The 24560-nt window shown below is 37.4% G+C and overlaps 1 protein-coding gene across 1 annotated transcript in view; it reads right to left on the bottom strand.

Annotated features, from left to right (window-relative positions):
* The window catches only part of adgrv1 (adhesion G protein-coupled receptor V1), a 160220-nt gene that overhangs the window by 105313 nt on the left and 30347 nt on the right, over positions 1-24560 (bottom strand). The window contains exons 8-29 of the mRNA XM_067406079.1: positions 24127-24397; positions 21354-21683; positions 20206-20382; positions 19822-20045; positions 18760-18886; positions 18150-18335; positions 17816-17996; positions 17548-17711; positions 17341-17464; positions 15049-15309; positions 13560-13686; positions 13190-13407; positions 11462-12205; positions 8847-9220; positions 6323-6499; positions 5694-5874; positions 5123-5316; positions 4370-4490; positions 4059-4142; positions 3160-3299; positions 745-1354; positions 420-635 (exon numbers count right to left, since the gene is read on the bottom strand). Of these exons, the coding sequence (XP_067262180.1) occupies positions 420-635; positions 745-1354; positions 3160-3299; positions 4059-4142; positions 4370-4490; positions 5123-5316; positions 5694-5874; positions 6323-6499; positions 8847-9220; positions 11462-12205; positions 13190-13407; positions 13560-13686; positions 15049-15309; positions 17341-17464; positions 17548-17711; positions 17816-17996; positions 18150-18335; positions 18760-18886; positions 19822-20045; positions 20206-20382; positions 21354-21683; positions 24127-24397 (5231 nt within the window). The remainder of the gene's footprint in view (positions 1-419; positions 636-744; positions 1355-3159; positions 3300-4058; positions 4143-4369; positions 4491-5122; positions 5317-5693; positions 5875-6322; positions 6500-8846; positions 9221-11461; positions 12206-13189; positions 13408-13559; positions 13687-15048; positions 15310-17340; positions 17465-17547; positions 17712-17815; positions 17997-18149; positions 18336-18759; positions 18887-19821; positions 20046-20205; positions 20383-21353; positions 21684-24126; positions 24398-24560) is intronic.

Below are 24560 nucleotides of genomic sequence, written 5' to 3'. Positions count from 1 at the left end.
ATTACTTTATATATATATATATATATATATATATATAAAGTCCCAAAATGTACAAAAAAAAAAATAAATAAATAAATAAAAAAAAATTAAAAAAAATCACATAATGTAAATAAGTTGACACAGAATAAGAATATTTGAATAACTCAATGTTTATAATATGGCATTATAAATTTTGAAATGAACATTCCATTAATTCCATAAACATTCTATTATATTTAAAATGAAGAAACATGCAGTTCTGCATTTACTATACAAATACAGTAAAACAGCAACATTATAAAATATTATTTTAAAAAAAAGTAACATTTTAAAATATACTTTATTAAGATTAATAAATATAATCTACTAAATATAATCTATTATAATCTATTAAATTTATAGGTTCTAATTAGCTGAAAAACATTTTCATAAAAACTCACCCACTCTAGCGGTCATTGGCACTGCTCTAAACTTGACAGACACATCAGCAAAAATCCCTCCAACACGTGTTACATTTATTATAGGTCCGGTGTAGTACTCTGGCACGCTCACTGCTGAGGAAGACAGTTGTAGCACCCCAAAAGCATCATCGCTGGCCTCTATAATGACCTGAGCAACTGTGTCGTTCCGTGGGCCGAGTCGAGGGGAAAGTGCAACTGGAATACCAACAGTTATTCTTAGTATACATCCTGACTTTTTGTTTTAAATGTAGTATTGCTTTGTGCATTTCAAGATGATAATTCAAGACTTTTCAGTGACTTTTACCTGTTCTGAGTTGCAGCCCTTCAACCAAAGTGACATTGACAATTTCCAAAAACACAGACTCCGCCCTCTCTGGTTCCTCATCATCAAGTACCCTCAGGGTCACATTAACTTCACTTTGATTAGCTGAGAATATCACTGACTCCACAACAGCGACAAAGTCATTCCCTGCACTGGCCCGACCCACTCCTGGTGTGCTATATGGAGCTGCATCAGTGTCTCTCAATGTTCGGTATGTCACTCGCACTCTTCCCATTAACCCTTTTCTCCTCTGTATGGTCAGGGTGATGACAGCATTTGCTTCTGCCACACGGACTGGCCTGCTGTTGTCAGAGAATACAAAAAGTCCATAAGGGTCATCACTGGCCAATACAGTCAGCGTGGCAGTAGTTTCCTTCCCAAGTCGACCATGAGAAACGTTAGTGAGGCGGACTCTGAAGCTTTTGTCGAGTTCTGGAATGTCATCTTGGGAAATCAGTAGGTAGATGCTTCTAACAGTCTGGCCCACCTCAAAGGTCACGTTGCCAGATCTATAAACAAGTTCTCCTTCTGAATTAGCATCTGCCTCCCAGTACACAGTCACATTGGACAGAGCGCCAAAAGTACGAATCACCTGTGAAAAACAGGAAACGTACTCATATTAAGAATTAACAATTCTCTCATCTGTACTAGTTTTTTTCATGATGGTTTCATATGGATTTCATTTTTTTTCATTTTTATTTAATGACTCTAAAAATTATTTATATTTATACGTTTTAAATGCTGAAATAAACTTTCTACTCACCAAATAATCTTGAAGAAAAAAAATGCATCACGGTTTATGCTAAAATATTGAGCAGCACAACTATTTTCAACATGTTTCTTGAGCACCAAATCAGCATATTAGAATGATTTCTGAAGGGTCATGTGACACTGAATACTGGAGTAATGATGTTGAAAATTCAGCTTTGCCATTACAGGAATAAATTGCATTTTAAAATATATTAAAGATGCCGTAGAACATCTTTTTAAAAGATGTAATATAAGTCTAAGGTGTCCCCTGAATGTGTCTGTGAAGTTTCAGCTCAAAATACCCCATAGATTTTTTTAAATTAATTTTTTAAACTGCCCATTTTGGGGCATCATTAACTATGAGCCGATTTATTATTTTTAAAAATTTAGGCTGCGATTTAGGCTGCGGCCCCTTTAAATGCTCATGCTCCCCGCCCCCCGAGCTCGCGATTGCTTTAAACAGCATAAACAAAGTTCACACAGCTAATATAACCCTCAAAATGGATCTTTACAAAGTGTTCGTCATGCAGCATGTCTAATCACGTAAGTATAGTATTTATTTGGATGTTTACATTTGATTCTGAATGAGTTTGATAGTGCTCCGTGGCTAAAGCTAACATTACACACTGTTGGAGAGATTTATAAAGAATGAAGTTGGGTTTATGAATTATTCAGACTGCAACTGTTTAAAAAATTAAAATAGCAACAGTCTTGTCTCCGTGAATACAGTAAGAAACGATGGTAACTTTAACCACATTTAACACGTTAGTACATTAATACATTTTAGTACATTAGCAACATGCTAACAAAACATTTAGAAAGACAATTTACAAATATCATTAAAAAAATATCATGATATCATGGATCATGTCAGTTATTATTGCTCCATCTGCCATTTTTGCTGTTGTCCTTGCTTGCTTACCTAGTCTAATGATTCAGCTGTGCACAGATCCAGATGTTAATACTGCCTGCCTTTGTCTAATGCTTGAACATGAGCTGGCATATGCAAATATTGGGGGCGTACATATTAATGATCCTGACTGTTACGTAACAATCTGTGTTATCTGTGCCTGTTCTTCTGAGGTCTTTTAAACAAATGAGATTTATATAAGAAGGAGGAAACAATGGTGTTTGAGACTCACTGTATGTCATTTCCATGTACTGAACTCTTGTTATTTAACTATGCCAAGATAAATTCAATTTTTAATTCTAGGGCACCTTTAAAATAGAAACAGTTATTTTACATTAATATTGCACAACATTACTTTTTATACTGTATTTTTAAACAAATAAATGCAGCCTTGGTAAGCATAAGAGACACAAAACTTTGATTGGTGGTGTACATTGTTTTTTTATACAAGTTCTTGTCTATATTGTCATGTCTGCATGTTTATTGCAACACATGCCTTATTTAGTTCATTGCAGTGAAACAGATTAATTAAAATATTTTTATAGAAATATAGAATATAGAATATTTGTAATATATAGTTTTTTTTTAAGAAATCATTTTAAAAGGTCCTTTTAAAAACCTAAAACTGGCTCATCACAAAAAGAGCATAACTGTATAAAAAACATATGTGCAGTTTTACACATTTCTGAATGCAGACACAATAGTTGATGAAATATTTTAAATTAACTAGGACAGACCTGCAGCACTACAGTACTCCTGCCCTCCTCAGGCTCTGTGCCATTCACAGTCAGAGAGTCAGCGCTAAACTGGAAGATGCCATGAGCCTCGTCAGAGGCAGCGATAGTCACGATGATACGAGCAGCAGCCCCCAGGTTAGCTTCAGAGCAAAAAGGAATATTGTTATTATACAAGTCATGATATAAAATAAGAGAGAGAAAGAAAAAATAAATAAAACTCTTCACCTATTATAAGTGGACTCATACTTTTTACTACTACTTTTAAACACTTCTAAACAACAAGATGTGTAACAGGTGAAAAAATTTTCAAAACATAATATACCCCTTCTGGCCTCCCTTAAACATGAAGGCTATTTGCTTTTCCCACATCTCTAGTGGTATTGCTCACTGGCCTTAGAACTATGTAAACAGCTTGGCAGAAATCAGGGTCAACAATCCGGAGTCTGGGGATTTGACTGTTATGGGCAGCTCTTAAACTTTACAACTTTTAATCTAGAACTTACAGAATGAAGCTTGTGTAAGGGGTGACCTCAATTACACAATAAATCAACAAAAGAAAGAAAAACAAAAAGCACAGTAAGCAGTGAATTAGCATTGGTTAAAAGAAGTTCTGTTGAAAACCTCTGCCAAGGGCCAAATGACAGATAATGGAGCATGGAGTGCCTCTGAAATGCAAAAGCAGGAGCTATTCAAGTAGTTAGGAAATAATAAAACAAATAAAACCTCTTTTTCTCAACCTAAAGGGAACTTTGACAATATTAAGAGGCACTGTAGATTTAAAGTCAAGCTGATATTTCTGATTTTCTCACATGAACCAGTTTGGTATTACAGTAAGTAATGGGAATGAAGGAAGAGTAAACACTGAAACACAAAAATGCATGCAGGCTCAAGATTCTTACCATAATGATAGTGAAAGGATGGAAGAAAGAGCTCAGTGTCACTCTCGCCACTTCCACTGCCTTCGCTAGCAAAAAACGGATCCACTAAAGGAGCACACAGTAGCCAGACAGAAGCACACAGGATTCATACCAGAGATGACAGGAGTCACACAGAGTACATATTTAAATCAAACTGAATATTCCATAATCATGCCCAAACAGCATGAATGGAGCCCAAAGGAGACATTGCATGCGGAGAAAATCACGGAGGTAAAAGAGAGGACACAGAATCAATCTGAAAAGCAAGTTTTTTAACTGACAAGTTTTCTTACCTCCACCATTTGGATTATACAGCTCCACTCTGAAGATTTTGTCCAACTCTGGCACCAAGTTGTCTATAATAGTCACATTGATGTACTTAAATCTTTCGCCAGGCAAGAAGTCTAGAAATCCCTCTGTGTCCTGTCAGAAAATGGTAAGGAATTGTGCCATTTTAATATAAAAAGGAATTTCAGTAGGCTGTTTTGGTAATGGAAAATGACTCTTTTTGTTGGACTGTTTAATAGAGCAAAGACTAACAACATACATACTATTGTTCAAAAGTTAAGATCCTTTATTGACTTTAAGAAGTCTTTTAATCTCACCAAGGCTGCATTTATTTGATCAAAAATACAGTAAAAACAGTAATATTTTAAAATAGTATTACAAACAGGTTTTTTTTATTTTATTTTAATAAATTTTAAACTGTATTTTATTCCGGTGATTGTAAAGCTTAATTTCCAGCAGTCTGAATTTTCTTACACCGTCTTCAGTGTCACATGATCCTTCAGAAATCATTCTAATATGCTGATTTGGTGTCCAAGAAATATTTCTTATTATTATCAATGTTGAAAACACTTTTCTTGTGGAAACCAAGATGCATTTTAATTTTCAAGATTCTCTGATGAATAGAAAGTTCAATAGAGCAGCATTTATTTAAAATAGAATTCTTTTTAAACATTATAAATGTCTTTACTGTCACTTTTGATTTAATGCATCCTTGCTGAAGATAAGTATAAAGTATTAAAAAAAAAGTTGCTTGATACCTCATAGTCCTCTGAACCAGCAGCTGTGAATGGAGACGTACGATAGCCCACCATCACCCTTCCCAGCAGTCCTTGTGCTCTGGCCACCAGCAGACGGACCACACCAACCTCCTCTTGAACAGTCACATGTGCTTCCTCTAGTGAGGGTCTGATCATGCCCACGGGCACTGGGGTAGTTTGAAACTGCAGCAGGCCTGAAATTATAATAATAAGCAGTCATTTATGATTTGTTTAAATGGAAGAATATAGCTAAAATGCTTATATATATATATATTAGTATAGTAGCATTCCTTCCCCAGCTCCACCTGTATAGATCTGCTATAAGTTATTGATATATGCTATTTGTGCAGCAGCACTATGTCTTACTCGCAGCAGCGTATCATCATTATGTATTGGCAGTAGCAGGTTCCTGTACTCAATAATCAGCAGCAGCGTAGCAGATCTATTCCGCCAAGACCAAATACATTAACACTGTCATATCCATTACCATGCTAAAAATCTTCAGAGAGTTGTCATGATTGAAGTAGGGGTGTGTGTGTTTGTGTGTGTGTGTATGTATATACCAACGTACCATATGGATGATCACTGGCTTTGACAGTAATATTATTGATGGCTTTGTTTGGGTCAACGCTGGCTCCACTGGTGGGAGTGGAACCTGGTTTCCCATCACCTGATTCAGCCGACACCAGCTTAACCCGGAAATGCTCATCGACTTCAGGCAGGTCATCATTTAGAACCAGCAAGTTTAAAACCTGTGAGACATCAAATATGAAGACAATTATGTGTGAGACTTTGCCATTAGTCAGTGCATTTACATTGTCAGTTAAACATAAGTGACTAAAACCACCACTAGATGGAGCCATATATTAACAATTTGGATCAACATTCACAAATATCTATTCTTAGATCTGTGGAAAGCTGCAGGTGCATCAGAATTTCCTGATGATAAATCAACTGCATTGATTAACATAATTTTCATTATCTAATTTTGATGATGATGATGATGATGATATTTCTTTTTAATTGATACTACATGGTTACCGGTGGTTAATGTATATTTGTATTTTCTATATAATTTTATACACAATTGTCATTTGAACAGATGTAGCCCAGGCATTACGCATCAATAATACTATTACAATGTTAATTAGTGGTCCTGTGGTCATTAATTAGAACTACTTGACAGGTCAATCCTGTTACCTCAGAGCGCTGGCCCGGCAGGAAATGGATGGAGCCTGTAGAATTGGCAAAGTCGGAGGTATTTGACAAGTCTGCAGGAGAATCAACTTGAGTAACGGTGTAGCTTACATAGACATGGTCCAGAGCACCACGTGTGCGCTCCACTACACAGGAGATCATAGAGCCCTCCTCAGATATCTGATAAAGAAAGGATAAAGGTCATTGTAAGCCAAGTACAGCAGAACAAAATGAACTGCAGGACCTTTTAACAGAATTATTTTAACCATTCAGAATTGAATTAGTTGTTGTTAGGTTAAAATGTTATAAACTCGGACTGAGAAACAGACTCAATTTTAAAAGGATAAAATAGTAATTCAGTGTAACCTTGAGTTACATGGTCATTAAACATTGTAAAAGAATTTACATTTCCTTTTAAATCGCTAAATGTTTGCATTCCTTTTTCAGCTTAGTCGTGTTTCTATTTGTTGAGCGCATAAGAGAAAGCACATGCTACTATGTCTCTTCTGTCACTAATTGAGAGGTCTTCCTCTAAAGGAATTCACTGACCATCTGTCTTATTAATCGCACAAGCCATTGGAGATGCCATGCATCCAATCTCCTTGAAGAGAAGAATGCACGCGCCATCTATCCAGGCGTGAAGATAAATTAAATATACATAAAGACATGGTCTCACAACTAGGGGTCATGTTACGTGCTTTCGGAGGGGAGGTAAACCAAACACTGACAAAGCAACTTGGGTACTTAATCAAATAATACAGACAGACGTTAACTCATTAGACCTTAATTGTGCTTAATTGTTTAGCCACATTACAGATTTCTCATTGAATGTCACCCTTGAATGTCTAGTGTGTTCATTATTATATTACATTACATTACATTACAAACCTGATTCCAAAACAGTTGGGACACTTTACAAATTGTAAATAAAAAAAGAATGCAATAATTTACAAATCTCATAAACTAGAATATAGATAACATATCAAATGTTGAAAGTGAGACATTTTGAAATGTCATGCCAAAAATTGGCTCATTTTGGATTTCATGAGAGCTACACATTCCAAAAAAGTTGGGACAGGTAGCAATAAGAGGCTGGAAAAGTTAAATGCACATATAAGGAACAGCTGGAGGACCAATTTGCAACTTATTAGGTCAATTGGCAACATGATTGGGTATAAAAAGAGCCTCTCAGAGTGGCAGTGTCTCTCAGAAGTCAAGATGGGCAGAGGATCACCAATTCCCCCAATGCTGCGGCGGAAAATAGTGGAGCAATATCAGAAAGGAGTTTCTCTGAGAAAAATTGCAAAGAGTTTGAAGTTATCATCATCTACAGTGCATAATATCATCCATAAATTCAGAGAATCTGGAACAATCTCTGTGCGTAAGGGTCAAGGCTGGAAAACCATCCTGGATGCCCGTGATCTTCGGGCCCTTAGACGGCACTGCATCACATACAGGAATGCTATTGTAATGGAAATCACAACATGGGTTCAGGAATACTTACAGAAAACATTTTTGGTGAACACAGTCCACCGTGCCATTCGCCGTTGCCAGCTAAAACTCTATAGGTCAAAAAAGAAGCCATATCTAAACATGATCCAGAAGCGCAGGCATTTTCTCTGGCTCATTTAAAATGGACTTTGGCAAAGTGGAAAACTGTTCTGTGGTTAGACGAATCAATATTTGAAGTTCTTTTTGGAAAACTGGGACGCCGTGTCATCCGGACTAAAGAGGACAAGGACAACCCAAGTTGTTATCTCAGTTCAGAAGCCTGCATCTCTGATGGTATGGGGTTGCATGAGTGCGTGTGGAATGGGCAGCTTACACATCTGGAAAGGCACCATCAATGCTGAAAGGTATATCCAAGTTCTAGAACAACATATGCTCCCATCCAGACGTCGTCTCTTTCAGGGAAGACCTTGCATTTTCCATCATGACAATGCATGACAATGACCACATACTGCATTAATTACAACATCATGGCTGTGTAGAAGAAGGATCCGGGTACTGAAATGGCCAGCCTGCAGTCCAGATCTTTCACCCATAGAAAACATTTGGTACATCATAAAGGGGAAGATGCGACAAAGAAGACCTAAGACAGTTGAGCAACTAGAAGCCTGTATTAGACAAGAATGGGACAACATTCCTATTCCTAAACTTGAGCAACTTGTCTCCTCAGTCCCCAGATGTTTGCAGACTGTTATAAAAAGAAGAGGGGATGCCACACAGTGGTAAACATGGCCTTGTCTCAACTTTTTTGAGATGTGTTGATGCCATGGAATTTTAAATCAACTTATTTTTCCCTTAAAATGATACATTTTCTCAGTTTAAACATTTGATATGTCATCTATGTTGTATTCTGAATAAAATATTGAAATTTGAAACTTCCGCATCATTGCATTCTGTTTTTATTCACAATTTGTACAGTGTCCCAACTTTTTTGGAATCGGGTTTGTATATTATATTATATTATATTATATTCATAAATTAGCTGGATAATGATATGAAAGACTTATTTTTCACCTACATCTGGTATACAGGAACCGGTAAAGCCAAAAAGTCCATTGGCATTATCACTCTTCATGACTCTGAGAACAGCGGTAGGTCTGGGCATGGGCAGACGGGCTCCACCTTGAACAGCCACCAGCTGTAGGTAGAAAACCTCCTCACCCTCCTCTTCTTGATCGTCCCGTACTTCAACTAAAAATGACTTCAGTTTCTCCTCCTGTCTGTATGTCAGGTACCCTGACACGTTGTGGAGGTCGGTCTTGGCTGGTTGGTTGTGTAGCTCATGAATCTCAGAGCGGTTGAGCCAGCTGGAGTACAGCCGGAGGTCTTGTAGAAGACCAGTGAAGCGCTGTTCACCATCTGGGTTGGAACCGATCCTAATAGGTGCAGAATCTGTACGGAGGAAGTTAAATGTAAGGAGTTAGAATGGGTGGTGTGGCTTTGTGGGTAAAGATCTGGGCTTGCAACCAGAATGGTTTGTTTAAACCCCAGAATATCTTGTGCTTGAATGTTACCAGGTTGCTGCAGGTGGGTGGATTCCTGAAGATGCTTGTCACAGACTATGATGCTAAAGGGTTGTAGGTGGTTGGCATTAATATGTGGTAGCTAAGGTGTTCTGAGTGCTAGGTAACCACTTACAGATCAAAGTCAAAAAAGTTTGGTCCCTAAATATGGCTCAGGGTTCTACTTTAAAGTAAGGCTTTTTTAATTTTAAAAGGCAACAAATTTAAGTTTGTTTACTCATAAGTACTTTGACACCTTTCCTCAATAAGAAATGTAATAAGTAAAATCACTCTTATCTGTAGCATAACCAGTGCTGGACGAGTTATCTGCCAAAGTTTAAAGGTGCCATCGAATTGAAAATTGAATTTACTTCGGCATAGTTGAATAAAAAGAGTTCAGTACATGGAAATGGCATACAGTTAGTCTCAAACTCCATTGTTTCCTCCTTCTTATATAAATCTCATTTGTTTAAAAGACCTCCGAAGAACAGGCGAATCTCAACATAACACCGACTGTTACGTAACCAGCCCATGATCAAGGCATTACACAAGGGCAGCCAGTATTAACCTCTGGAGCAGCACAGCTGAATCATCAGACTAGGTAAGCAAGCAAGGACAACAGCGAAAAATGGCAGATGGAGCGATAATAACTGACATGATCCATGATACCATGATATTTTTTTAGTGATATTTGTAAATTGTCTTTCTAAATGTTTTGTTAGTATGTTGCTAATGTACTGTTAAATGTGGTTAAAGTTACCATCGTTTCTTACTGTATTCACGGAGAAAAGAGCTATTTTCATTATTAAACAGTTGCAGTCTGTATAATGCATAAACACAACTTCATTCTTTATAAATCTCTCCAACGGTGTGTAATGTTAGCTTTAGCCACGGAGCAATATCAAACTCATTCAGAATCAAATGTAAACATCCAAATAAATACCATACTTACGCGATTAGACATGCTGCATGACGAACACTTTGTAAAGATCCATTTTGAGGGTTATATTAGCTGTGGGAACTTTGTTTATGCAGTGATAGAGTTGAGAGCTCGGGAGGGGGCGGAGAGCGCGAGCAATTAAAGGGGCCGCAGCCTGAATCTGAGCATTTCTAATTATGCCTCAAAATAGGCAGTTAAAAAAATTAATAAAAAAAAAATCTATGGAGTATTTTGAGCTGCAACTTCACAGACACATTCAGGGGACACCTTAGACTTATATTACATCTTGTAAAAAAAAACGTTTGATGGCACCTTTAATACTTAAGAAGGTTAGAATGAGCAGTATGCATTACTAATAAGAATGCATGAACCAAACAAAATCATGTAGCATCATAAATGCACATAATCTATGTTGCAGGATTAAAAAAAGAACATGCCAAGGAACAGCACTGTATTTAAAGCAGTGTATTCAAGCAAACACAGTCTCTGGCCCAGCTAACAAAACAGTGAAATGTGTCCCTTCCAATCACCATTGGCATAGCCTTCCTACTGGGCTGAAATAATTCATTATATAAGCAGGTGGTTAGGAAGAACTCTTTCTATGATGTGACAGCGGTGAAACTGGAATAAAAAGGGTAGAGTTCATCCTTATTGGTTACACCAGCTTCAAGCAGTAACCTCCTGACCACCAGAGAGACATTCAAAGGCACACAACTGTACAAATTGAGGAAATATGCTTCACAGAGCCCAAACAAGAACGTTGAACAAAGGCCGTAATCACCGGTTAAGCTAACAATCTGAGACGATCTCAAATTTCCTCATAGTTTATGTGTACATTCACTTGAGTGACGATGGCATAAGAGATGTCAAGAAAGACTTGGTGGGGGCTCTTTTGTTTTCAGTTACAGACAGCATGCCGGCTGCCTTTATGTGCTGTTAACAATGTCCAGAAGTGGCCCAGCGTTCAGTCAAGCATATCTTCCTGTGAAGCACTAAACAATGGCACAGGGCTCTCACACCAGGCTCTTATCAGATATGGGCCACAAGAGTGGATGAAGAACAACATCTCATTGCTTGACCAACACAAGCATGATGAATTTCTCTTTGATAGGAACTCTGAATGAAGTAAATATGGCAGAGGTGGTTTCCTAATTTGTAATGAATAAATAAATAAATACAATGTTTACTCACCATTTATAATGGCTTCTCCTTTTAGACTCTTAATCCCCCCAGGGATTGGGCTCCCATCCAGATAAAACTCAATGATTCCATCTTCTACAGCAATGATGATATGAACCCATGTGTTATCCTCTACAAATTTTGTTGAAGTAGCTCGTGCGACCTGTGTGCTGTTAGATCCTATGGTTGTGTAATGAAGCATAACAGTAACGTGGGACTCATTGGTCTGGACCTGAACTCCATAATATATAGTTCCATTCCCATTGCCTTTAGAAACAATAAACCCATCTGTATTGGGCCTGGGCATCAGCCAGACTGACAGAGTGAAGTTAGCCAGGTTCTGTGGAACCTGCAGATGAGTTTCTGGACTGATGGACCCATAAGCTCCTGGAAGTCCAGAGAAGAAGAATGCATCTGTGCCTGCATGGCGTCTCCTGGCATGTGGACGGAGCTCTACAGCCTGAGGAAATGAGGCCATCAATATCAGGTCTTCCATGGGTGGCAGACCATGTGGAAAAGATCCTGACAGGATTTCCCAGGCCACACGCACATCTCCGAAGGTGCCTTGCTGTCGAAGTATGGTGAAGGATGTGACATCCAACATGTCACTGACTGATAAGACATCCTCTGCTACCTCACGCTCCAGGCTCTCAGGGGCAATTGCGAAAACTCCAAATGGGTCATCATTGAAGGGAATGAGAACGGATGCATTGAGGTCTTTCTTTGCCAGTTTTCCACCTTCACCAGGATAGCCACCTACAGACAACATTGTTTGATGTTGGTCACCAGCATTAGGTATATTTTGCATGCTGGTTGCTGGTTTTCTGGTTGAACCAGCTGCACTAGCTTAGTTTTCCTTAAAGGGTTAGTAAACCCAAAAATGAAAATTCTGTTTTCATGCATGTTGGAGATTAATATTTTGTAAATTATGTTTTTTGAGCTAACAAAGCCCCTGTGATGCTTCATAAAATTTGAAGTTAAACCACTGGAGTCACATTGATTATTTTTATGATGTCTTTAATACCTTTCTGGGGCTTGAAAGTTCATAGTTGCGTAGGCTATGAATGGAGGTGCAGAAAGCTCTCAGATTTCATTTTAAAAAGATCTTCATTTGTGTTCTGAAGATGAACAAAAGTCTCACGGGTTTGGAACGACATGAGGGTGAGTAATCAATGACAGAATTTTCATTTTTGGGTGAACTAACCCTTTAAGAATTGTATAACTATGCTGGTCCACCAGCAAGACCAGTACTATACCAGCTCTAACCGGCATAAACTAGCCCCGGACCAACATGGAATTCATGCTGATTTTTGCTGGAGTTTTCAGCAGGGATGTAACTAATGTAATATATTAGCACAAACTTAGAACTTAAAAAACCTCATGGAGCAAGTGCATTAGGCAGGACTTTTCAAAAGGATCATCACCAACTTTTTTAACTAACTGACTGGTTTTAGTTACGTTAACTAGTTAGTTACGTCACAGTCTTGAACCGCATTGTGCTACTTAGTTTCCTGAGAGTCTGTGGTTTAAGACTGTCATGTAACTAAAACCAGTTATTTGTTTCAGGTGGTATTATGGGGAGGGACATTCTCAATCTAGAGAGCATTTAATTGGACAACAATATGTGTAGTGCAGGATAAGTCATCAATATATTTGTGGTCCATTTGATTCTATAAGAGAAAGACTGTAGACTAGCATATGGATTGCTTTTTATGAGTGACATCAAGACAATGACTTTACCTGAGATGTTCATAAGTCTGAGCTCATAAAACTCATTAAACTCTGGGAGCTTGTCAGAAATGGCTTCAAGAACAATAGGTTTTGTCTTCTCCCCTGTGTGAAATACTATAGAACCAGATGTGTTCAGAAACTCCTGGTGAGGTTCAAGGGGGGTGTCATTGGCAAACAGCTGCCAGTATATTGTGACATTGCCAAAGTGTCCTCTGTCTCGAAAAACACTGGAGACACAAAAATGGAAACATAAGTTCACAGAGAGTAGAGCATGATTGCTTATATTCTAATACTTAAAAAAGACAATGTTAAATCAAAATCAACCTGTGCTGTTAAATTTACATCTAGTTCAACTGTATATTAGAGGTTGGAGACTCACTAAAAGTTATTGGTTCTTCCCTCCTCCACTGGTTTCTGAGTGGAATCCAGAGAGAATATTCCATTGGCATCATCATTGGCCTCAATCACCACTGTAGCAGTGTGTCGACCATATACCACTGCATCACCTGATAAGATCCATATAAAAACACACATGAATATAGGATACAAGTACATTATTACTCTTATACTTTCTTTTATTTATAGGCAGCAATGCAACTCTTTTTCCTTAAAGGTCCCGTTCTTTGTGATCCCATGTTTCAAACTTAATGTTGTTGTTAGAGTATAAATAAAATCTGTAAAATTTTAAAGCTCAAAGTTCAATGCCAAGCGAGATATTTTATTTAACAGAAGTCGCCTACATCGAACGGCCAGTTTGGACTACATCCCTCTACTTCCTTCTTTAATGACGTCACTAAAACAGTTTTTTGACTAACCTCCACCCACAGGACTACACAAGAGTTGCGTTTGTAGAGTGTGTTTGTCGCCATGTCGTCGAAACGCGGTTATTTTCATCCCGCAGTCCAATCACCGGGTCTGATTCCGGCTCAAATTGATAGGGCAAAATTAAAGAAATGTTTACAATAACACTGAGCGCATGCATCTCCATGTTATGGTAAGAGGCGTGACCTTTCCAGGCAAGGAGCACTAAGCTGCTGTCGAATCACAACACAGGAACCGCTGGCACAATCAGAACTCGTTACGTATTTCTGAAGGAGGGACTTCATAGAACAAGGAAGTTATTAGCTCGTTTTTATGACAGTGGAAACAGCAGTATACAGATAAGTAAATTATGTGAAAAATACTGTTTTTTTACAAGCGAAACATGAACACATGTTATATTGCACACTATAAACACAATCAAAGCTTTAAAAAAAACAAGAAAAATGGGACCTTTAAGAATTAGCAGGGCAAGTCATTAAAAATCTATTTTTTTAAGTAATTTATTCTTATGATCAGTCTACATAAGACACTGTTGTAATTGGTACAAGCTAACCACATCAATCATATTAAACTCAAAACTCTTCATATCATAATAACGCCCAGCATGCATCTGAACACAGTCCCTCAGGCAAGTGGCTCTTTAATTAACTTTATACAGTCACCCAACCCTTTTCCTTCAATGTGTGTGTGTGTGTGTGTGTGTGTGTGTGTGTGTGCCACAATACAGGGATTAGAGAGGGCTTTTGAGAGTCAAGGCCAATCAACAGTGCTTTGTGTGAATCAAAACAAATGTTTAATGGGGTGGATTTATTAGCTCTGCAGAATAGTTGAAGAGTTGAGGATTTGTCTCTCAGAGTGGGAATTTAACAAAGCTAATTGAGTAATATAGACAGTGCACTTAAAACATGGAGATTTATAGGACTGGCACCCAAAATAATGTATCACAAACCAAATGTCAACACAAGTTGAAAGGGACCAAACGTTTTTAAAATACAATGCACTGGATATCTGTTTAATTAAAACTTATTGAAGAGGATGTGACAAACCCGTGGCGTTGAAGAGAACTATGTAGAATGGTTCATCTGTCTCTGGTAGGTCGTCATCTACCACAGCAACCGATATGTTCTTCATCCATTCTCCAAAATCAAAGACCAGCATTGAGTCGTTACTCAGTGGAGTGAAGTCACCTGGTGATGTGTCACCGTACTCAAAACGATACTTCACTGTGGTGATAAAATTAGCCAGACCAGCTCGCAGAATGGTGAAATTGGCCACGCCCCCTTCTTTTACTCTCTGAACCACAGGCTCTACAAAACACATTACAAATGAGAACAAAATGGCATTTTATATTGATACAGTGAACAAATATATAGTATATATATATACCACAACAATGACCAGGACTAGCAAAGGGGTCTATTATGGAAGACCGTTTCCACCTCGGAGTAATATATATATATATATATATATATATATATATATATAATAATACATATATATATATATATATATATATATATATATATATATATATATATATAAATAAATGCTGTTTAAAAGTTTAATTTCGTTAATTTTTTTTGTTTGTTTGCTTTTGAAAGAAGTTTCTTATGCTCACTAAAGATGCATTTATTTGATCAATATACAATACAAACAGTAATATTGTGAAATAATATTATATTTTAACTGTTGGATAAATAATTTATTCCTGTAAATTTTCAGCTGCAATTTTATCCAGTCTTCAGTGTCACATGATCCTTTAGAAATCATTCTAATATGCTGATTTGGTGCTCAAAAAAAAACATTTCTTACTATTATAAATGTTGAAACTTGTGCTGTTCATTACTTTTTGTGGAAACTGTAATACATTTTTTTCTTTGGCGAATACAAGAAAAAAAGTTGATTCATTTGTCACTTTTGGTCAATTTAAATGGATAGTTCACCCAAAATGAAAATTATCCCATAATTTACTCACCCTCAAGCTATTTTGTATACATCTTTTTTTTTTTCTTTCAGCCAAACACAATCATAGTTATATTGAAAACATATCCTGGCTTCCAAGCTTTGTAATGGGAGTGAAGGGTAAAACATTTTGAAGCTCAAAAAAAATAAAAGAAAAAAATGCATCAATCCATTATAAAAGTAACCCATGTGGCTCCAGGTGGTTAATAAAGGTGGTCTGAAGCGAAGCTATGTGTTTTTGTAGGAAAAATATCCATATTTATCACTTTATAAACTGTAATAACTGGCTTCTGGTATCAGCTGTACAGAAGTCTATTTCCAGTCAAAGAGTTACCTCTAACCTGATGCAAGACATATTGAAGAACGTGGAAGCAAAGAAGATAGAGCAAAACAAAGCACCAGTCACAAATTAGATATATATATATTTATATAAATTTTGAAGGAGCTTGAGTTTGTTGCCACCTTTATTTGTTTGAACCACGAGAGGAGTCTAGACTCACCTAAGCTTACAGTATGCTACATCTTACATCACACGCCAGAACTCGACTTTCTCATGAATGCGTGGACGGCCATTACCGTAAGTACCATAAGTATTACATAAGCTAGTAATTACAGTTTATAAAGTTATAATAATGGATATTTTTCTTACATCGCTTTGCTTCAGAAGGCCATTAGTAACCCCCTGGAGCCGTATGGATTACTTTTATGATGTATGGATGTGCTTTTTTGGGCTTCAAAAAATCGCACCATTCCCTCCTATTATAAAGTTTGGAAGATCCTGCATAATTTTGTAATATAACACTGATTGTGTTTGGCTGAAAAAACAAAGTCATATACATCTAGGATGGCTAGAGGGTGAGTAAATGATGGGATAATTTTCATTTTCGGGTGAACTACCCCTTTAATGCATCCTTGCTAAATAAAAGTATGGATTTGTTTATATACTGTATATAAACTTCTCACAATTGTTGCTTTATTTCCCACACAATGAATTTACATGCCACAATGTGACTTTATTACTTATTTCAAACTTTATCTCACTTTTTTTTTTTTTTTTTTGACTGAGTGCCCTGCTGAAAAGTCCAGCATAAAATCAGCAGGAATTCCATGTTGGTCCAGGCAGGTTTATGATAGTTGAATCTGGTATAGTGTTGGTCTAGCTGGTGAACCAGCATAATCATTCTGTTCTCAAGCAAATCTGAGCTAGTGTAGCTGCTCTACTAGCATTCCCGCTTCCAGCGCTGGTGACCAGAAAACCAGCAACTGAAACATACCTTATGTGGTGAGCAGCAATGCTGGATTTTTCAGCAGGGGCCTCATGTGTAACATTTTTGTCTTCAAATAAATATTTACATTATAATGAATCCCAAACATACCGGCAAAATATATTGGATCATCATTCTCACGAATGCTTAACCTTGCACTGAGATTGCTTCCTAGTCTTGCTCCACCCGTTGTATTCAGAAGGGTGATGGTGAAATTTTCCATTTTCTCTGGGATCTGCATCAAACAAATGATCAATTTGTAATATAAATATAGTTTGTCCTCAAGAAACAGTATTATCGACAACTGCTGAAGCTTACCTCATCTGGCACAGAAAATAGGGTCAGGTTCTTGAGGTACTCCCCTTCAGCAAAGATGATCTCACCCTGCACTGGGTTAATGTCTCCTGAATGGGTCGGCTCAAGAATCCACAAGACTGACACGTTCCCAAACCTACCCCTGCTTCTCCCAATGCGGTAGGATGCTATCAGAGATCATAATGAGATGTTATTTTAAAATGACAAACAACTGAAACTAAAAGATAAGAAAGTGAAGTGACCCTAAACTGTAGCTTAAAGATCTCTGTACCTGACTGAACATCCATGGCTTTACTCTCATTGATGGTGAAGACTAGGTCAGGTTGAATAAACTCAATGACCCCAAATGGGTCATCACTTTTACGCACGGTAACGTTGACCTGCCTTAGGTTACCAAGGCGACTAGCTGGCGTGCTGTGGCTGCTAAGGACCACTGAGAACGTCTCATCTAGCTGAAGACAAAACAGACAAAAATATGTGAAGTGTTATATCTTAACATTAAGGGAAATGTAAGGAAGTTTGTAGATCATCTTACGTAACACAAGGTCAGTTATATTATTATGATAAACATTAGTCACCACTAATCATTAGTCCTGAAGACTTACCTCTGGTATCCCGTCAGGCTTGGCTACTAGGGCCACCATCACTTCCCTCTCCCCTGGCTGGAATTCTAGGATCCCTGTGGCACCATAAAACTGAGCATTTCCAGAAGGAATCACTGTATATCTTATGAGTTGGTTGAGTAACTGGCCCTGTTCTCTGATCACCCTCAGTTCAACTGTCTCCCCCTCCTGCACAGCCAACAAATCATTCGATCAAGTCACATTTGTGTTTGAATTTTACAAGTAATCACAAAAAAAAAAAAAGTTAGGGTCAAAATTATAGTTGAATAATACAATTAGTAGATATACAGGTACTTGCCAAGAAATAGGCTACTTTCGGAAACTGACGTGCAATGTTATATGCTAAACTCCATCTGAAACTATTTTGAATTTTGCTATTATATAGTACGTGTTGAGTGGGTGGTGAGTAGGTGGTTGGATGAGTGAGTGAGTGAGTGAATGAGTGAGTGAGTGTGTGAGTGAGGGGGTGGATGAGTGAGTGAGTGGGTGGGTGGGTGGGTGGATGAGTGAGTGGGTGGGTGGATGAGTGAGTCGGTGGGTGGGTGTGTGAGTGGGTGAATGAATCAAATGAATGAATGATTGAATGCCTTACATTGATCAACCAAGGTCCTTTAGAGACTTGTGAAAACTCAAATATTCCTCCAGGGTCATCGTTCTCCAAAATGACAATTTCTCGGCTGGTGAAACCTGGTTTCAGGATCTGATTGTCCACATTCGTCCTGTACAACAATATGGTGATTATCAGTGACACTGTAATGTAATATTATTAGAAAGTTGTAAAAATGTACTGTAATATATTATGCATTTTATGTGTCTTATAAATATGCCCATACTGCTTAAAACAGAACATGATTGTGTATTATAATATACCATTCTATAACAAACATTTTGACATTTGTATTTTGGATGTATATGAGTGTGTTCACTGGAATTTGAAAGCGTCTTAAATATGCTTGGCCTAAGGCCTCTTGGTTATGATGATTTGACAAGTCATGTTTTAGCGTAACCCACTATCTTCCCTCCTCAGCGGGGGTCTTGTGCATAAACTGAGCTTGGCTTGGTCTGAGCACTGAAGGCTCCAGATAATTAGTAAAATGGCTGACAAAGAGCTTGCAGGAGAAGTGTTCCAAACAAACGCATTCAGAGGATGTGCTGCATGCATACAAACACCGATGTTTTTACAGGAGAGAATAAAGGAACTTGGTAAATGAGGTGCTAAATGAGTACAAGCAGCGTTTGCCTGCATGCAAGTGCAGTAACCCCCAACATATACAAACACACTCTTGCTATTCATTTCACACACCCAAATAAAAGAGACATCCCCCATCGAAACATTAAGACAAAGCCCCTGAAAGTTCAGAGTGGATACTTTTCCACATAAAGAGTTGATTCACAGCACACAATAAGGCACAGTCTCTCTAGTACACACTTACCCAAAGTACACTACAAAACGAGCGGTTTCTACCCTATGAAAGAAAAGTGGGGGTGGACAAAGACAGTACCGGCACAATGAGTACAAAATAAACAAACACTTTGATTAAATTAAAACTGCACATACTATATGTGTGTAGCCTATAGTGGATCCAAAAAAGTATTAGGACATTTAAATCACACCTTAAAATGTCTAGATGTCTTTATGACAAGTAAAACAGACCTGTCTAATGTAAGAATGATGGTCTCATTGATCTCTGGGATGTTGTCAGCATTTACACTGATGTTAATCGCTGCTTCACTTTGTCCTGAGAGGAACATGACTGATCCAGTGAAAGGTGAAATGTCACCCGCAGTGACATCATCTCTGTTCTCGCCAGTGGGCCGCAGACTCCAGAAGACTACTGCCTGACCATCAGTCCCATCTCGCCTCAGCTGAAGAGTTATCTAAAATCAGAGAGAATACTTTTTTCCATATTTTCTCCATCCAAGTATACAGTAGGGTCAAAAAGTCTGAGACCACATCAAAAATCTATGATTATATTTCTGCATTAAAACAGGATTTTGAAAAAAAAGAAAGAATATCGTCCATGAGAGTCTTGTATACCAAGCTGGTGTTTGAAGCTTCTGGTTCCAGCGCCACCACTGTCTGATTACTGGTAAAGCCAATCTCTCCGTTAGCAATATCAGGTGTGATGATCAGGGAGATGTTCAAAGCTCCTCCAAAACGAGGACTCACAGATGGGATTGGTGGGGTGATGTTCTCCAACTGCACACTGTCCAACTAAGGAGAGACCAGAAACTTATTTTAGTAAATGTAATTTTTATGAATTAAACAAACAATCACTTCACATGCTTTGTCATCCTCTTCTGAGATGCTATAAGAGCATTTTATCTCTCTTTCAAGGGCTCTTCTCTGCATAATCAACAAGTCAACACTGATTCCAAGGCAACAAGCCAGAAGCCACACTACTGTTAAAAAGTTTTGTGTCTGTAAGATTTTTTAAAAGGTTTTTGAAAGAAGTCTCTTATGCTCACAAAGGCTGCATTTATTTGATCAAAAATACAGTAAAACAGTCATATTGTGAGATTGCAATTGAACTTTTTAGTATTAAAAGTTATAGTATTAAAATGTAACTGTTTTATATTGTATCTATTTTAAATTAAATATTATCCTGTGGTGGCAAGGCTAAAGTTTCAGCAGCCATTACTTCACTTCAGTGCCACACGATCCTATTCTAATATGCTGATTTTAAAGCTCAAGAAACGTTTTTTTTTTTTTTTTTTTTGTAGAAACTATGATAAAAAAAAATACGATTCATTGATGAATAGAAATTTCAAAAGAACAGCATTTATTTGAATTAGAAATCTTGCTCACTTTTGATCACTTTTGATCAATTTAACACAGCCTTGCTAAATAAAAGCATTAATTTCTAAAAAAAAAAAAAAAATCACAATCCTCACAATATTGCTAATTAATGAACAACAAACAGTTGATGCTTTTAGGTGCCGGGCTTAAATTATTAAGAAACACATGAAAGAAGCTTCACAGAGAAAATTTTATTTACTTTAAACAATAAAAAAAAAATAATAATAATAATAATAAAAAATAAAATAAATGAAATAAACAGCTTCATAATTAAAGTAATTTATATTTATACAGATGCTTTTAACCACAAATAATTCAAGCTATACATTTTAACAGTATATGCATATGTTGACATTGTTAAAAGGTCTTTAAATGACATATCCTACCTGTATGAGGAAATGAGCCCCGTTTTGCAGAAAGGCATCATTTCGAATGGGCAAGATGAGTTGAGCTTGTGACTGACCGGAACTGAACAGCACACTGTTGACGCTGGTACCATTCAGCACCCCATCCCTGGCTCGTGAGGGGTCCAATGGTCTGGCAGGTATGTAGAGGGCAGTTAGGGTAAGTCGTACCTCTCCCGTGGTCCCCCCTTCTCGGAGGAAGCTAAGTGACAGGAAGCGTCCCTCTGGCTGACTCTGAATACTTTGATTCTTTCTTGGATGAAAGCCAAATTGACCATAGACATCATCACTATCTTGAATGAAGAATAGCATCTGTGAAAGAAGAACAATAGTTCCATTTCATTACAGGAATGTTCTGTCTTCCATAGTTAAGCTTAGTAATAGACAATTACTATAGACAATCATTTCAATCACTCAAACTTTAGTTTGTTCCAACAAGCAAAAATACACTAATTCCCTTAGTCTATGGGTCGAAAAAACATTACTCCAGAATAAACATTAACACACATTGGATCTAAAAATGTGGGACACAAAAAAGTATTTTGAAGAATGCTGATAACCAAAAAGTTGTAATAACCATTGACTTCCAATGTATGACAAAAAAACAAAACAAAACAAAACGATACGAAACAAAAAACAAATAATAAAAAAAAAAAAACACTAGGCATTTCTCTAAATATCTTATTTTTTTCCACAGAAGAAAGAGAGTCATACAGGGTTGGAAAGACATGAGGGTGAGTAAATGATGACATTACATTATATGCGAAATTACTTACTATTTTTGTCTTTGTCATGTTCTATTCAAAATATCAAATGTATATATACCAAAAGGAGATATAGAGAAAAAAAGAACCCACAGGATTTCCATTGGTAATGCACAACCAGAGGTTCATCCTAAAACAGTAGCCCCAAATCAAAAAACAAAACAAAAAAAACAAACAACCACATAACACTGTGTCCTAACCAGACACAATTTTATAAGATTCCAGCAACAGGCAATTTTTCTGTTTATACCATGAATCACAACCATTCACAAGAGTGTGTGGCCATCTCTCTCTGCAAGTGCACTGCTGTCTCCCAATCAAAATGAAATGGATAAGTACAAAATCAATTTCATTAAAAAGGCATGAAATACACAATTTGAATGTTCTTGTTTCCTTAATTTTCAAAATTTGAATCCATTTGTTGTTTTTAACCCATTTGAATCCATTATCCATTGTCGCTTTCATTGTGGCTATTGAAGTAACGCAAAAAATGATATTCAACACAAATTAAACAATTTAAATAGTGGTTAAAAAAAAAAAAAAAAAAAAAAAAAAAAATTACTTATAGCTGTCATCCACAATGTTGCAGAAATAAACACCACTTCAAAAATAGAATCCCCTGTCGCTTGTTATGCCATGGTGGAAGACAAAAACTCTTATTAAAATGGTAAATATACCTTTTTATCTCATGTCACAGCATGTCTGGTTATGTGCAGAGCTCACATAGCACATTGTAAAAGTGCAAATCTTCTTGAAAAGTGCAAAACCTTTATACTTTTCTGGTTTTAAACCCTCCGATGTGTCTTGCCCCAAAGATTTCCAATGGAAACAAATTACTATAAATATGATTCAGTTTTTTAACTCCAATCATAACTAAAGAAAGACTCAATATCATCTGTAGTAATTCAGTGTCAGAAATTGCAACTAAATCATTGCTTTAAAGTTCAGTTTCCTCTATCATAACCTGATATTTTCCTCTCTATATAAAAACCTGTAACACACAGCAATAAACAACTGTCACCATTCATTACAGTGAATGTAACATCAGACTATCTGTGTAAAACTCACAGCGAACTAATCTTAGAAAGCCCTTCTCTTTCATTAGACATCACGAGAGTGTAAAAATAGCATTCATGAGCTAGTTTATTACTCTGTCATTTACCCAAGCCTCATCAGACCAAGGCACAAGACCTCTCTAAATATTTGTAGTACTGCAATTTGGGGATTTTTTTTTTTTTACAGACAGTTGACATGAATAGGCTCCTCACACTTAGTTTTCACATCCTGCAAAGCCAATTCAGCTAACAAACTCCTGCTTACACTTATGGGTAACTGATGGGTTTATACATAAACACGGGTTGGATTTATCCACTCCTTTCACACATAATCAAAGTTGCAACAGACAAGTTATAAAGAGAACACGCAGCCTCCCACAAGCTCTGCTGTGGGCTATTTTGTGCTGGGACCACATGAAGGGAACACCCAAGTGACACTCAGTGTAACCAGCAGTCTGTGATGCTGCTGTGCCAGAGAGACACATGTGTCTCATTTTACACCACATCCGCTTAAACGGACTAAGTGCTGCCCAGATGGTAACTAAGAACCAGCTCTGATCCGGGAACTTCCTCTTTGACAAGGGGTCTGAGCCAGAGTAAGACAACAACCTCCCTGGATTTCTCACCACAAACCTCCCAGTGAGGTCCAAGAGGGATCTGCTACCATGGCTGTCTGAAATTAAGCATAAAGTTCTAGAATATCATCAAAGAGGGTGACATTTCAACATGTAAGACAACCAGTGCCCGGGTACACTATGAATAATAATATTTTCCTTCCAAAAACGAAAAAGAGTGCTTTAAGCTGTCATCAACGTCAACTCGCACTTTAGTTTTTCATAACTAAATCCATCTCAGAATTGAGCAACCACCGATCTATGATCTGCAATCCAAACACATTCTCTAAACGCATTAGCTAAAGACATGCCAAGCACTCACTTCCATAGGCTCATCCACTTCAGCCCCTCCTTGTACAGATCCTGGGATCAATCTGAGGAGGAAGGCCTCTGCTTCTTCAGGAAGGCTGTCCTGAGTGATGTTTAAAGGCAGTACAGCATTCATCTGGCCCTCAGCAAACCTCAGGGTACCCGACACAGGTTTAAGGTCGGCAGAGACTGGAGTCCTATCTGTGGAGTTTCTCGTGATATTCCATTGAACTGAAACAGCTCCATGAGTTCCTCCATTACGCACAATGATGATGCCTTCGTATCTGAGACAGAGAAACTTTATCAGTGCATGTTTTAGAATTATAATTTATTTTTTTTTTTTTTTTTTTTTTTTTTTTTTTGTGCACAATAAGTATTCTCGTTGCTTCATAACATGAAGGTTGAACCACTGCATTCACGTCGACTATTTTATGTCTTTAATACCTT

The sequence above is a fragment of the Chanodichthys erythropterus genome, chromosome 13 (assembly GCF_024489055.1).
Source record: "Chanodichthys erythropterus isolate Z2021 chromosome 13, ASM2448905v1, whole genome shotgun sequence".
In the NCBI taxonomy this organism is placed as follows: domain Eukaryota; kingdom Metazoa; phylum Chordata; class Actinopteri; order Cypriniformes; family Xenocyprididae; genus Chanodichthys; species Chanodichthys erythropterus.
Note: the sequence above shows the minus strand (reverse complement) of the source record. Positions and strands in the feature narration are given on the sequence as shown.